We start from the raw sequence: 14,518 nt of genomic DNA, 5'->3' as shown, positions 1-14,518 counted from the left end.
TAAAATGCACCGGTGTTCGTTGTCCATAACATACGCCTACCCATTCCATAACCCCACCCCCACCATGGGCCACTCCATCCATAATATACGCCTGCCCATACCATAACCCCACCCCCACCATGGGCAACTCCATCCACAACATACGCCTACCCATTCCATAACCCCACCCCAACCATGGGCCACTCCATCCACAACGTACGCCTGCTCATACCATAACCCCACCGCCACCATGGACCACTCCATCCACAATGTACACCTGCCCATACCATAACCCCACCCCCACCATGGGCCACTCCATCTACAACATACGCCTGCCCATACCATAACCCCACCGCCACCATGGGCCACTCCATCCACAACGTACGCCTGCCCATTCCATAACCCCACCACCACCATGGGCCACTCCATCCATAACATACGCCTGTCCATACCATAACCCCACCGCCACCATGGGCCACTCCATCCACAACATACGCCTGCCCATATCATAACCCCACCGCCACCATGGGCCACTCCATCCACAACCTACGCCTGCCCATACTATAACCCCACCCCCACCATGGGCCACTCCATCCACAACCTACGCCTGCCCATACCATAACCCCACCGCCACCATGGGCAACTCCATCCACAACGTACACCTGCCCATATCATAACCCCACCGCCACCATGGGCCACTCCATCCACAACGCTGACATCAGCAAACCGCTCACCCACATGACACCATACACGCTGTCTGCCATCTGCCCTGTACAGTGAAAACCGGGATTCATCTGTGAAAAGAACACCTCTCCAAAGTGCCAGACGCCATCCAATGTGAGTATTTGTCCACTCAAGTCAGTTACAACGGCAAACTGCAGTCAGGTGGAAACCCAGATGAGGACAACAAGCATGCAGATGAGCTTCCCTGAGACGGTTTCTGACAGTTTGTGCAGAAATTCTTTGGTTATGCAAACCGATTGTTGCAGCAGCTGTCCGGGTGGCTGGTCTCAGACCATCTTGAAGGTGGAGATGCTGGATGTGGAGGTCCTGGGCTGGTCTCACACCATCTTGGAGGTGAAGATGCTGGATGTGGGGAGGTCCCGGGCTGATCTCAGACCATCTTGGAGGTGAAGATGCTGGATGTGGAGGTCCTGGGCTGGTCTCAGACCATCTTGGAGGTGAAGATGCTGGATGTGGAGGTCCTGGGCTGGTCTCAGACCATCTTAGAGGTGAAGATGCTGGATGTGGAGGTCCCGGGCTGATCTCAGACCATCTTGGAGGAGAAGATGCTGGATGTGGAGGTCCTGGGCTGGTGTGGTTACACGTGGTCTGTGGTTGTGAGGCCGGTTGGATGTACTGCCAAATTCTCTGAAACGCCTTTGGAGACGGCTTATGGTAGAGAAATGAACATTCAATTCACGGGGAACAGCTCTGGTGGACATTCCTGCAGTCAGCATGCCAATTGCACGCTCCCTCAAAACTTGTGACATCTGTGCATTGTGCTGTGTGATAAAACTGCACATTTTAGAGGGGCCTTTTACTGTGGGCAGCCTAAGGCACACCTGTGCAATAATCATGCTGTCCAATCAGCATCTTGATATGGAACACCTGTGAGGTGGATGGATTATCTAGGCAAAGGAGAAGTGATCACTAACACAGATTTACACAGATTTGTGAAGAATATTTGAGAGAAATCGGCCAGAGCTGACACCTGCTATCGAGGCAGCGTCCTCGCGGGTGACGGGTACGCTTGCGGCTGCAGCGTCCTCGCGGGTGACAGCTACGCTTGCGGCTGCAGCTTTAAGAGTTGGAGGATGATTAAAGCATGGAAATATGAGGGACCTTATTAAGGCTTTCCAGGCGGTCAGACCGGTGACAGTTCCCTCGGCTGCTGAGTAATAATAACGTCCTCTGGAAAATGTAGCGTTTATAGTGCGGCGGCGGCGACCGCGTCAGTGTAAAGCATCCCAGCGACAATCGCAACAAACACACAGAATGTTGTACTCACACAATACGCCTCCAAGGAGTCCGGTGGGTCATCCGCCGCCTGCTGGCAGGGTGTGTACCCATCGCTGCCGGACATTTCGCCGCCGTGCCGCCTCTCCCTCTCTGCAGCGTCCCAAAACTTGGCGAAGTCGTTCCTGGCTGACGCTGTGTCCCTGCGAGGCTCCGGCTGCCTCTCATGCCTTCACATGTGTGCTGAATGGGCGGAGAGCCAGCGAGGAGACGGCAGCTGCCAAGGAGGCAGGTACAGGCGATCCGACCGGCCCCGGGCTGTGTGTAGAGCGAGGAGGACGGAGGAGCAGCTGTTCCTGGAGTGACAGTGAGGGGAGGGGACATCGCCACGACACAGAACCATGTGTGTGCCCAAGAGCTGACAATCTAATCCCCGTCCTTGCTCTGACAGCCGTATGGTTAGCGGACCAATGAGGAGGACAAGGAATATCATTCCATTATGAAAAGAAAATCCTCCTCTGTGTGGAAATGTAGTCGGCTTTTCTCCATTATTAGTCAGGACTCAGGACCACTTCTGGGACTCTTTTATGGTTTTTCTTACTTTTTATTTATTTATTGATTTTTTTTTTTGGAATCACAAAAAATAGTTTTTTAAGAAATGAACAAACCAAACAGAATAAAAATACGTTTCCAGAGAGTCCGCACAGGACAAAACTACAGGGGCATGAAATAATTTTATATTTATTGTAGCAATCGCACTTTTATTTATTTTTGTCACTTTAGAAGTTTCATGTTTGTACGAAGTTTAAACTTCAATGATTAGAGGATGTTCACTTCCTGGAACGCTTTTACACTTATTCTGGAACTGTGACAAGATCAAGCAGCTTTGGTCTGGATTATTTAAAATCATAAACCAAATGGCAGGTCAAATATTATCACATTTCCAGCGAATATTATTCCAAAATATACAAGATATATCCCCGCAATTTCTGCAGCTAATCCATACAATATGTGCCGCGGCACACCGGAAAGAGAACAGAATAGAAGAAATAAAGCATATGGAATATCTACAACACTAAACATCTATAGGACCATAAATGGGATCCTTGGGTTCTATACAAAGCCTCACAAGCGGATTTATATTAAAATAACGCCCTATATTCTATTTTTGTATTATTTATATTTAAATGTTTTGACTTTTGTTACTAATTTGTAATAAAGTTATATTCAATGAATAATCAGCTAAAACAGAAAATGTTAATAATAATATACAAATTTCTGAAAACTGTTCATTCACAATTTATAAATATTTTTGTACACGTATTTTTTGATTGAAAAAACATTTTCAATAAAAGTTTATAGACAAACTTCAATTAAAAAAAAGAAAAAAAAAAGAAAAACAGTTATTGCTCCCATTGGGGGTGTCCGAGCCCGGCCGGGTCTCACCACAAACAAACCTCAGGGATAATACGGGGGGGAATTTGCGCCTTGATGTTCCTGGTGGCGGCTTATCTGTCACACTATTACCTTATAGATCTTGTGTTGTTCATAATATCTGTACTATGCTAATGTATCTACTAAAGTATGAACACTGCTATTTTGTCTTGTTTTTACATGGTCCGATTGTTGGACTCTTTACATGTTTGTAAGCTTTTCCTTACCGTGTTTGAAATTAATAAAAACTAATTGAACGAAGAAAAAAAAAATGAGAACAAGGAAAGACTTTTAAATGTCTGTACTCCCAGCGCTGGGGAGGAAAGATCGCTGCGTGTCACCGATTTATTGGTGTCTTTCAAGCACAATTGTCTCCAGGAACCAAATTTCCACAATTGGTCACCAGAAAGCGCAACTTCTGCTCTTTTCCACCCAGCGTTTTATACCAACCCCCCCAGTAAGCCCCCATGGTTACCCTCCTCCACCAACGCCCCCCCCCCCCAGTCATCCTCCATGGCTAGTCCCCTCCACCAATCCCCCCAAATCAGCCTCCATGGCTATCCTCCACCACCAAACCCCCCCCCCCCCCCCCAGTGAGCCTTGATGGCTATCCCGGTCCACTAATCCCTCCCCAGTCATCCCCCATGGCTATCCTCCATCAATCCCCCAGTCAGCCTCCATGGCTATCCTCCACCAATCTCTACCCCCCCCCCTCAGCCCCTATGGCTATCCTCCACCAACCCCCCCAGACATCCCCCATAGCTATCCTCCCCCACCAATCGCCCCCCCCCAGTTAGACCCCATGACTATCATCCTTCACGAACCCCATGCCCCCCCCCAAGTCAGCCCCCATAGTTATCCTCCTCCACCAATCCCCCCTTAGTCAGCCCCCATGGGTATCGTCCTCCAACAGCCCCCCTCCAGACAGACCTCATGGCTTTTCTCCTCCACCAACCCCCCAAGTCAGCCCCCATGGGTATCGTCCTCCAACAGCCCCCCTCCAGACAGACCTCATGGCTTTTCTCCTCCACCAACCCCCCAAGTCAGCCCCCATGGCTATCCTCCTCCACCATTCCCCCCAGTCAGCCCCCATGGTTATCATCCTCCTGAAACCCCCCCAGTCATCTTCCTGAAAACCCCCCCCCCCCCATGGTTATCTTCCTCCACAACCCCCCCCCCCCCCGCCCCAGTCAGCCCCCATGGTAGGGTCACGTGACAAGTGACAGAAGTCTGGTCAGCAGCTGATTTGTGGCTGGGGGTTGACACCTGTCCAGGATGTCACTTAGGGGCCTGGCGGTGACAATGACATCAGATGACCCCCCCCCCCGACACAGAGAAGAGACAGATGCTGAGCCAACACATGAGAAACCCAGGAGACAGAACCCCCAAAGAATTCAGCAAAGGGAGAGAAACCGGAAATCTGGAGCCAAAAGTTTATGAATTGGTGATTACCGGACCCGGGAGATCAATAGTAAATTTTATTGGACTCTTGGGAGATGGATAATCAATGATCAAATTAAGAATTTGGATGTTTTACAAATATCCCCCCAGAGCTCTGGATGGCTCCCCCCCCCCCATAACAAACAGCACATTTCTCTATCAGGGTGGAATCCGTTCATCTGCAGCGCTGACTGCACTGCCTGTGGGAAGCGGCTGGTCCTCAGTCAGATCATATTCCCTGCCTTTATTTATTTATCAGCTGCGGATCAGGTATCCCCCCTCCCCCCCCCCTCCAGTTTCCACAGCGCTATTGTGTGCGGCGAGGGCCGGGTGGAGTCCGGGAGATCGGGTGAGAATTCCACATCACCAACCGGCACACAGCTGGAGGAGCAGCCGGAGGTGGGAGAATGTTCCGGAGACTCGCCGGCGCTCTGCTGCAGGAAAAATTAACATTTTTTTAATGGGACTCGACGCACTCAGCGCCAACGAACGCACATGCGTTTTTTTGTAGACATTGCGGTGCGTCGCCGGCCCATTCATTTGAACTGGCAGCTATAATGCGGCACATATAAGGCATAAACGTTACTGCGCCACACAGCAAAGGTGTGACCGGGCCCCCGAGTGTTCTTTGCATTTGTGTATTTGATTGTTATCTGTGAATTATTTGTACAGACAAAGCTACTTCCTGTCCCTGTGACACCCATAAAGAAAGAGAGGGAATGGGTGTCACCCGGACAGGAAGGCACATTGTCATCGTTGTCACCCCTCCTCACTGGGTTATTGGGTTTTGTCTGTGTCAGGGCTGGGACAAGGGGTGGGCAGGAGGGCCGGCTGCCCGGGGCGCAATGGGATATTGCAAGGATGGGGGCGCCCTGACCCTAACTCTAAGGTAAGGAGGGGGCGCAGTTTGACATATTTGCCCTGAGCGCTGGATGACCTTGTCCCAGGACTGGTCTGTGTCCTCAATGGAGAGATTCCCCAACTCTTCCCTGCACCATTCAAAACAAAAAAGTTGGGCTTTAACCCCTTGGGGTCTCATGTGAACAGTCTCTATATTACAATTGGTTGTGTCTTTTTTCAACCAGGCTTACAATGTAACAATCTGCAGACATTGAAGATTAGCAAAAAATATATTTAAATTTGTCCAAAAAATACCATTGTAATAAGATCGGAGTCCAGCTCCTCGGTTTAGGGTGGAGTTCATTATCAGTGATGAAAAGAGCTGGAAGAGATCTGTCCACACATGGCAGAGGATGTTCCTCCTGGGCACAACCTGGAGAATACTGAATTCCGGTGCTGTGGATAAAATGTCCAGCGTGCTGGAAGATTTTCCAGAAGCAATATAACACCTGGATGATGTTGTTGGACGTCCTCTGTCTCCACCAACCGCCATCTACTCAGCACGCCACTGTCTACCACATCACGGCAGAAACACGGATTACTCCGGCTTTGTCCTCCTTTGGCAGACGATTCCAACAACGTGTTTCGTCCACCAGACCACAACACGTCTGGGGGATCCAAGAAAATGTCATCAGATAATGACAGCCATCTCAGGCGAAAGATGAAATATGCAACAGTCAGAGTCCACATTCCGTCTCCGAGTCACCCCACTCCAGTGTACACATAAAACACACCAATTCCACTAGAGAGACATGGGTGGTGGGATACATAGAGAGAAGACGGTCTGAGGTGGGTGGTGGGATCTGTGGAGGGGAGACGGTCTGAGGTGGGTGGTGGGATAAGTGGCGGGGAGAAGGCCTAGGGTAGGTGGTGGGATACGTGGAGGGGAGACGGCCTAGGGTGGGTGGTGAGATATGTGGAGGGGAGACGGTCTGAGGTGGGTGGTGAGATATGTGGAGGGGAGACGGTCTGAGGTGGGTGGTGAGATATGTGGAGGGGAGACGGTCTGAGGTGGGTGGTGAGATATGTGGAGGGGAGACGGCCTAGGGTGGGTGTTGAGATATGTGGAGGGGAGACGGTCTGAGGTGGGTGGTGAGATATGTGGAGGGGAGACGGTCTGAGGTGGGTGGTGAGATCTGTGGAGGGGAGACGGTCTGAGGTGGGTGGTGGGATCTGTGGAGGGGAGACGGTCTGAGGTGGGTGGTGGGATATGTGGAGGGGAGACGGTCTGAGGTGGGTGGTGAGATATGTGGAGGGGAGACGGTCTGAGGTGGGTGGTGAGATATGTGGAGGGGAGACGGTCTGAGGTGGGTGGTGAGATATGTGGAGGGGAGACGGTCTGAGGTGGGTGGTGGGATATGTGGAGGGAAGATGGTCTGAGGTGGGTAGTGGGATCTGTGGAGGGGAGATGGTCTGAGGTGGGTGGTGAGATATGTGGAGGGGAGACGGTCTGAGGTGGGTGGTGGGATCTGTGGAGGGGAGACGGTCTGAGGTGGGTGGTGAGATATGTGGAGGGGAGACGGTCTGAGGTGGGTGGTGAGATATGTGGAGGGGAGACGGTCTGAGGTGGGTGGTGAGATATGTGGAGGGGAGACGGTCTGAGGTAGGTGGTGAGATATGTGGAGGGGAGACGGTCTGAGGTAGGTGGTGAGATATGTGGAGGGGAGACGGTCTGAGGTGGGTGGTGAGATATGTGGAGGGGAGACGGTCTGAGGTGGGTGGTGAGATATGTGGAGGGGAGACAGTCTGAGGTGGGTGGTGAGATATGTGGAGGGGAGACGGTCTGAGGTGGGTGGTGATATATGTGGAGGGGAGACGGTCTGAGGTGGGTGGAGGGAAGATGGTCTGAGGTGGGTAGTGGGATCTGTGGAGGGGAGATGGTCTGAGGTGGGTGGTGAGATATGTGGAGGGGAGACGGTCTGAGGTGGGTGGTGGTGAGATATGTGGAGGGGAGACGGTCTGAGGTGGGTGGTGAGATATGTGGAGGGGAGACGGTCTGAGGTGGGTGGTGAGATATGTGGAGGGGAGACGGTCTGAGGTGGGTGGTGAGATATGTGGAGGGGAGACGGTCTGAGGTGGGTGGTGAGATCTGTGGAGGGGAGACGGTCTGAGGTGGGTGGTGAGATATGTGGAGGGGAGACGGTCTGAGGTGGGTGGTGAGATCTGTGGAGGGGAGACGGTCTGAGGTGGGTGGTGGGATCTGTGGAGGGGAGACGGTCTGAGGTGGGTGGTGGGATATGTGGAGGGGAGACGGTCTGAGGTGGGTGGTGAGATATGTGGAGGGGAGACGGTCTGAGGTGGGTGGTGAGATATGTGGAGGGGAGACGGTCTGAGGTGGGTGGTGAGATATGTGGAGGGGAGATGGTCTGAGGTGGGTGGTGGGATCTGTGGAGGGGAGACGGTCTGAGGTGGGTGGTGAGATATGTGGAGGGGAGACGGTCTGAGGTGGGTGGTGAGATATGTGGAGGGGAGACGGTCTGAGGTGGGTGGTGGGATCTGTGGAGGGGAGACGGTCTGAGGTGGGTGGTGAGATATGTGGAGGGGAGACGGTCTGAGGTGGGTGGTGAGATATGTGGAGGGGAGACGGTCTGAGGTGGGTGGTGAGATATGTGGAGGGGAGACGGTCTGAGGTGGGTGGTGAGATCTGTGGAGGGGAGACGGTCTGAGGTGGGTGGTGGGATATGTGGAGGGAAGATGGTCTGAGGTGGGTAGTGGGATCTGTGGAGGGGAGATGGTCTGAGGTGGGTGGTGAGATATGTGGAGGGGAGACGGTCTGAGGTGGGTGGTGGGATCTGTGGAGGGGAGACGGTCTGAGGTGGGTGGTGAGATATGTGGAGGGGAGACGGTCTGAGGTGGGTGGTGAGATATGTGGAGGGGAGACGGTCTGAGGTGGGTGGTGAGATATGTGGAGGGGAGACGGTCTGAGGTAGGTGGTGAGATATGTGGAGGGGAGACGGTCTGAGGTAGGTGGTGAGATATGTGGAGGGGAGACGGTCTGAGGTGGGTGGTGAGATATGTGGAGGGGAGACGGTCTGAGGTGGGTGGTGAGATATGTGGAGGGGAGACAGTCTGAGGTGGGTGGTGAGATATGTGGAGGGGAGACGGTCTGAGGTGGGTGGTGAGATATGTGGAGGGGAGACGGTCTGAGGTGGGTGGAGGGAAGATGGTCTGAGGTGGGTAGTGGGATCTGTGGAGGGGAGATGGTCTGAGGTGGGTGGTGAGATATGTGGAGGGGAGACGGTCTGAGGTGGGTGGTGGTGAGATATGTGGAGGGGAGACGGTCTGAGGTGGGTGGTGAGATATGTGGAGGGGAGACGGTCTGAGGTGGGTGGTGAGATATGTGGAGGGGAGACGGTCTGAGGTGGGTGGTGAGATATGTGGAGGGGAGACGGTCTGAGGTGGGTGGTGAGATATGTGGAGGGGAGACGGTCTGAGGTGGGTGGTGAGATCTGTGGAGGGGAGACGGTCTGAGGTGGGTGGTGAGATATGTGGAGGGGAGACGGTCTGAGGTGGGTGGTGAGATCTGTGGAGGGGAGACGGTCTGAGGTGGGTGGTGGGATCTGTGGAGGGGAGACGGTCTGAGGTGGGTGGTGGGATATGTGGAGGGGAGACGGTCTGAGGTGGGTGGTGGGATCTGTGGAGGGGAGACGGTCTGAGGTGGGTGGTGAGATATGTGGAGGGGAGACGGTCTGAGGTGGGTGGTGAGATATGTGGAGGGGAGACGGTCTGAGGTGGGTGGTGAGATATGTGGAGGGGAGACGGTCTGAGGTGGGTGGTGGGATCTGTGGAGGGGAGACGGTCTGAGGTGGGTGGTGAGATATGTGGAGGGGAGACGGTCTGAGGTGGGTGGTGGGATATGTGGAGGGAAGATGGTCTGAGGTGGGTGGTGAGATATGTGGAGGGGAGACGGTCTGAGGTGGGTAGTGGGATCTGTGGAGGGGAGATGGTCTGAGGTGGGTGGTGAGATATGTGGAGGGGAGACGGTCTGAGGTAGGTGGTGAGATATGCGGAGGGGAGACGGTCTGAGGTGGGTGGTGAGATATGTGGAGGGGAGACGGTCTGAGGTGGGTGGTGAGATCTGTGGAGGGGAGACGGTCTGAGGTGGGTGGTGGGATCTGTGGAGGGGAGACGGTCTGAGGTGGGTGGTGAGATATGTGGAGGGGAGACGGTCTGAGGTGGGTGGTGAGATATGTGGAGGGGAGACGGTCTGAGGTGGGTGGTGAGATATGTGGAGGGGAGACGGTCTGAGGTGGGTGGTGAGATCTGTGGAGGGGAGACGGTCTGAGGTGGGTGGTGGGATCTGTGGAGGGGAGACGATCTGAGGGAGAGAGGGGGAGAGTTTCTCTGTTGTGTGGAGGCTGCAGAGGAAAAGGCGGCACATTATCAGACTGATCTGATCACAGAGGAAATGATGTGTGAAGGTGAACAGTGCTGACAGAAGCCGCCAACCATGGAGACGGGTTCACTGAGGACGGCGCTGAAACATTATTGACGTGGTAGAGACATTTTGTGCCAGCACTGTGTGTCTTCACTGATCTCCAGACCATGCTACTGCCACCACTGGCCACCCCCCTGACCTCCACACCATACCACCACCACTGACCATCTCCTGACCTCCACACCATACCACCACTGGCCACCCCCCTGACCTCCACACCATACCACCACTGGACACCTACTGACCTCCACATCACACCACCACCACTGACCATCTCCTGACCTCCACACCATACCACCACTGACCATCTCCTGACCTCCACACCATACCACCACTGGACACCCCCTGACCTCCACACCATACCACCACTGGACACCCCCTGACCTCCACACCATACTACCGCTGACCACCCCCTGACCTCCACACCATACCACCACTGACCATCTCCTGACCTCCACAACACACCACCGCTGACCATCTCCTGACCTCCACACCATACCACCACTGACCATCTCCTGACCTCTACACCATACCACCACTGACCAGCTCCTGACCTCCACACCACCACTGACCATCTCCTGACCTCCACACCATACCACCACTGACCATCTCCTGACCTCCACACCATACCACCACGGACCATCTCCTGACCTCCACACCATACCACCACTGACCATCTCCTGACCTCCACAACACACCACCACTGACCATCTCCTGACCTCCACAACACACCACCACTGACCATCTCCTGACCTCCACACCATACCACCACTGACCACCCCCTGACCTCCACACCATACCACCACTGACCACCCCCTGACCTCCACACCATACCACCACTGACCACCCCCTGACCTCCACACCATACCACCACTGACCACCCCCTGACCTCCACACCATACCACCACTGACCACCCCCCTGACCTCCACACCATACCACCACTGACACCCCCTGACCTCCACACCATACCACCACTGACCACCCCCTGACCTCCACACCATACCACCACTGACCACCTACTGACCTCCACACCATACCACCACTGACCATCTCCTGACCTCCACAACACACCACCACTGGACACCTACTGACCTCCACATCAGACCACCACTGACTGACTGACTGACTGACTGTTCACCATGCCACTACCACCATACCACCACTGACCACCTCCTGACCTCCACACCATACCACCACTGACCACCCCCTGACCTCCACACCATACCACCACTGACCACCTACTGACCTCCACACCATACCACCACTGACCACCTCCTGACCTCCACACCATACCACCACTGACCACCCCCTGACCTCCACACCATACCACCACTGACCACCTTCTGACTTCCACACCATACCACCACTGGACACCCCCTGACCTCCACACCATACCACCACTGACCATCTCCTGACCTCCACACCATACCACCACTGACCATCTCCTGACCTCCACACCACACCACCACTGACCATCTCCTGACCTCCACAACATACCACCACTGACCACCTACTGACCTCCACACCATACCACCACTGACCACCTACTGACCTCCACACCATACCACCACTGACCATCTCCTGACCTCCACACCACACCACCACTGACCATCTCCTGACCTCCACAACATACCACCACTGACCACCTACTGACCTCCACGCCATACCACCACTGACAACCTACTGACCTCCACACCATACCACCACTGACCACCTTCTGACCTCCACACCATACCACCACTGACCACCTTCTGACTTCCACACCATACCACCACTGACCATCTCCTGACCTCCACACCATACCACCACTGACCATCTCCTGACCTCCACACCATACCACCACTGACCATCTCCTGACCTCCACAACATACCACCACTGACCACCTACTGACCTCCACACCATACCACCACTGACCACCTACTGACCTCCACACCATACCACCACTGACCATCTCCTGACCTCCACACCACACCACCACTGACCATCTCCTGACCTCCACAACACACCACCACTGACCACCCCCTGACCTCCACACCATACCACCACTGACCATCTCCTGACCTCCACGCCATACCACCACTGACCATCTCCTGACCTCCACACCATACCACCACTGACCATCTCCTGACCTCCACACCATACCACCACTGACCATCTCCTGACCTCCACACCATACCACCACTGACCATCTCCTGACCTCCACACCATACCACCGCTGACCACCTACTGACCTCCACAACACACCACCACTGACTTACTGACTGACTGTTCACCATGCCACTACCACCATCTGACCTTCACACCATACCACCACTAACCATATCCTGACCTCCACTGACCACCTCCTGAGCCACCACTGGACACCTACTGACCTCCACATCATATCACCACTAACAGACTATCTGTTCTCCGCACCATCCCACCACTTGTCCTCCACATCTTTCCACCACTGGACACCTACTGATTTCCACACCAGGCTATCATAAATCTCCACAATGCAAAAACAACCGACCGCCTGACCACCACACCCTGCAACCACAGACCTACTGGCCTCCACACAGTGCCATCACCATCCACCTCCTTACCTCCACACTGTGCCCCAACACTTAGCACCTCCTAATCTTCACACCATGTTAGCACTGACCTCAACACTGTGCAGCCACCATCTATCTTTTGACCTTTGCACTGTGCCAACACTGAACCAGTTGACTTCCACAATGTACTTCTGCAGACCTCCTGACTTCCACAGACCTCCAGCTGACCCTCACAGCATGTCCCCACTCTCCACCAGATCATACCACCAGTGACCAGGTGACCTCCACCTCAACCTTCCGACTTCCACACCATGCCACCATGGACCTCCTGATCTCGATGCAGTGCCACCACCTGGCCACAATACACAGGACGGAGGTGTTCACATTCCCAGCCTTTGGTGGAGTAGGAAATGGAGATCTTTCTTTTCTTCCATGACTGCTCCAACAGGTTCTTCCATCGATAACATTGTGCCGGAAAATCCCTCCTCCGATTGTTCTCTGCAGGCTCTTATTTCTAGACGGATTCCACCAATTCACAAGAGATGTTCGGCCATGTTTTTGGTGGATCCATGAAAGCCGGTTTTCTTCCAGGTGACACCATTGACTTCCAGGTGACACCATTGTTTAGCCATTTTTTTCTCCAGTCCCGGATCTGGTCAGTAGTTTCCTCCAGTATAGGTGAAGCTGAATGCCGTTGAGATCCAACAGGTGACACCATTGACTTCCAGGTGACACCATTGTTTAGCCATTTTCCGCCAGTCCCGGTCTGGCCAGTAGTTTCCTCCAGTATAGGTGAAGATGAATGCCGTTGAGATCCAACAGGTGACACCATTGACTTCCAGGTGACACCATTGTTTAGCCATTTTCCGCCAGTCCCGGTCTGGTCAGTAGTTTCCTCCAGCATAGGTGAAGCTGAATGCCATTGAGATCCAACAGCGCGGCAAACAAAAAAATAATTGGTCTGATTTTGTTGCCAGGGATGGCGCGCCGAATCGGTGGAATTCCTGTCTGTACAAAACACGATGAAGACCGGGATACCTTCGGCACTCCTCCCATCCATCGCACCGGACGCCGTGTGCCAGCGCTGAGGTCATACCAGACCATTGTGGAGTCTTTTATACCACCGGCGGCACAATGGTCACCACCCCAACAGGCGGGCACAGATCAAAGCTGTGGGGTTTCTTAGCCAACCAGGGTGATGGGGCAAAACCTCATTTATTTTCAATACTCCCCACTCAGACCCTTACACTAAACTAACCCTGCCTCCTGATTGGCTGCGTTCATCTATAACTAGACTCTGAATGCCGGCTAGAATGTCAGCCAGTGGGAATGCAGCCCATGTGGTCCCTGGTCCCGGCTCCACCCCCTCTCACCTATAAAGGGAGAATTCCATTGTCTAGAAGGGCAATGCAGAAAGTTTCTATCTTAGGGACAGGGAGTCTCACATAGCAACCAATCAGAAACCAAAGAATGGCGTGAGAGCGCGTGAAATAGAAACTGTCTGTTCTGCTACAAGTTGTCCTTTAATAGGTGGAGCCTCCTGGTCTGTGTCAGATGTGGAGGGAACCGGTAAGACTGCCGTGCTGCCTGGGAAGGCTTTCCTCTCTCACCTTCACTTTCTCTCACACGCTGTCTCCCGGCTCCTGAGGACCCATAACGGCATTAGATCACCCATAAGAATGCCACCAACCTCGGGGCTCTGATATCTGAGGCCGCCATGCACACCCAGGAGCTGGGAGATGTCAGCTGACCTGCAAATATACACCAATCTACAAATCTGGCCAAATTCAATACAAAAAAGTGTGACTGCTCCTGATTGGCTAAAACTTGGA

General features: G+C 53.7%; 1 protein-coding gene across 7 annotated transcripts in view; it reads right to left on the bottom strand.

Moving 5' to 3' along the window:
* Positions 1-14,518, bottom strand: part of RAP1GAP (RAP1 GTPase activating protein) — a 158,504-nt gene that overhangs the window by 53,183 nt on the left and 90,803 nt on the right. The window contains exon 1 of one of the 7 annotated variants that reach the window (XM_082273668.1): positions 1,991-2,258. The exons of the other annotated variants lie outside the window; for them this stretch is intronic. Coding sequence (XP_082129794.1) covers positions 1,991-2,065 — 75 coding nt within the window. The 5' untranslated portion in view covers positions 2,066-2,258. Of the gene's footprint in view, positions 1-1,990; positions 2,259-14,518 lie in introns of those variants that run through there. 7 annotated transcript variants of the gene reach the window in all.

This window comes from Pelophylax lessonae, assembly GCF_965119305.1.
Source record: "Pelophylax lessonae genome assembly, chromosome: 12".
Taxonomy (NCBI): Eukaryota; Metazoa; Chordata; class Amphibia; order Anura; family Ranidae; genus Pelophylax; species Pelophylax lessonae.
This window is presented reverse-complemented; position numbering and strand designations above follow the sequence as displayed.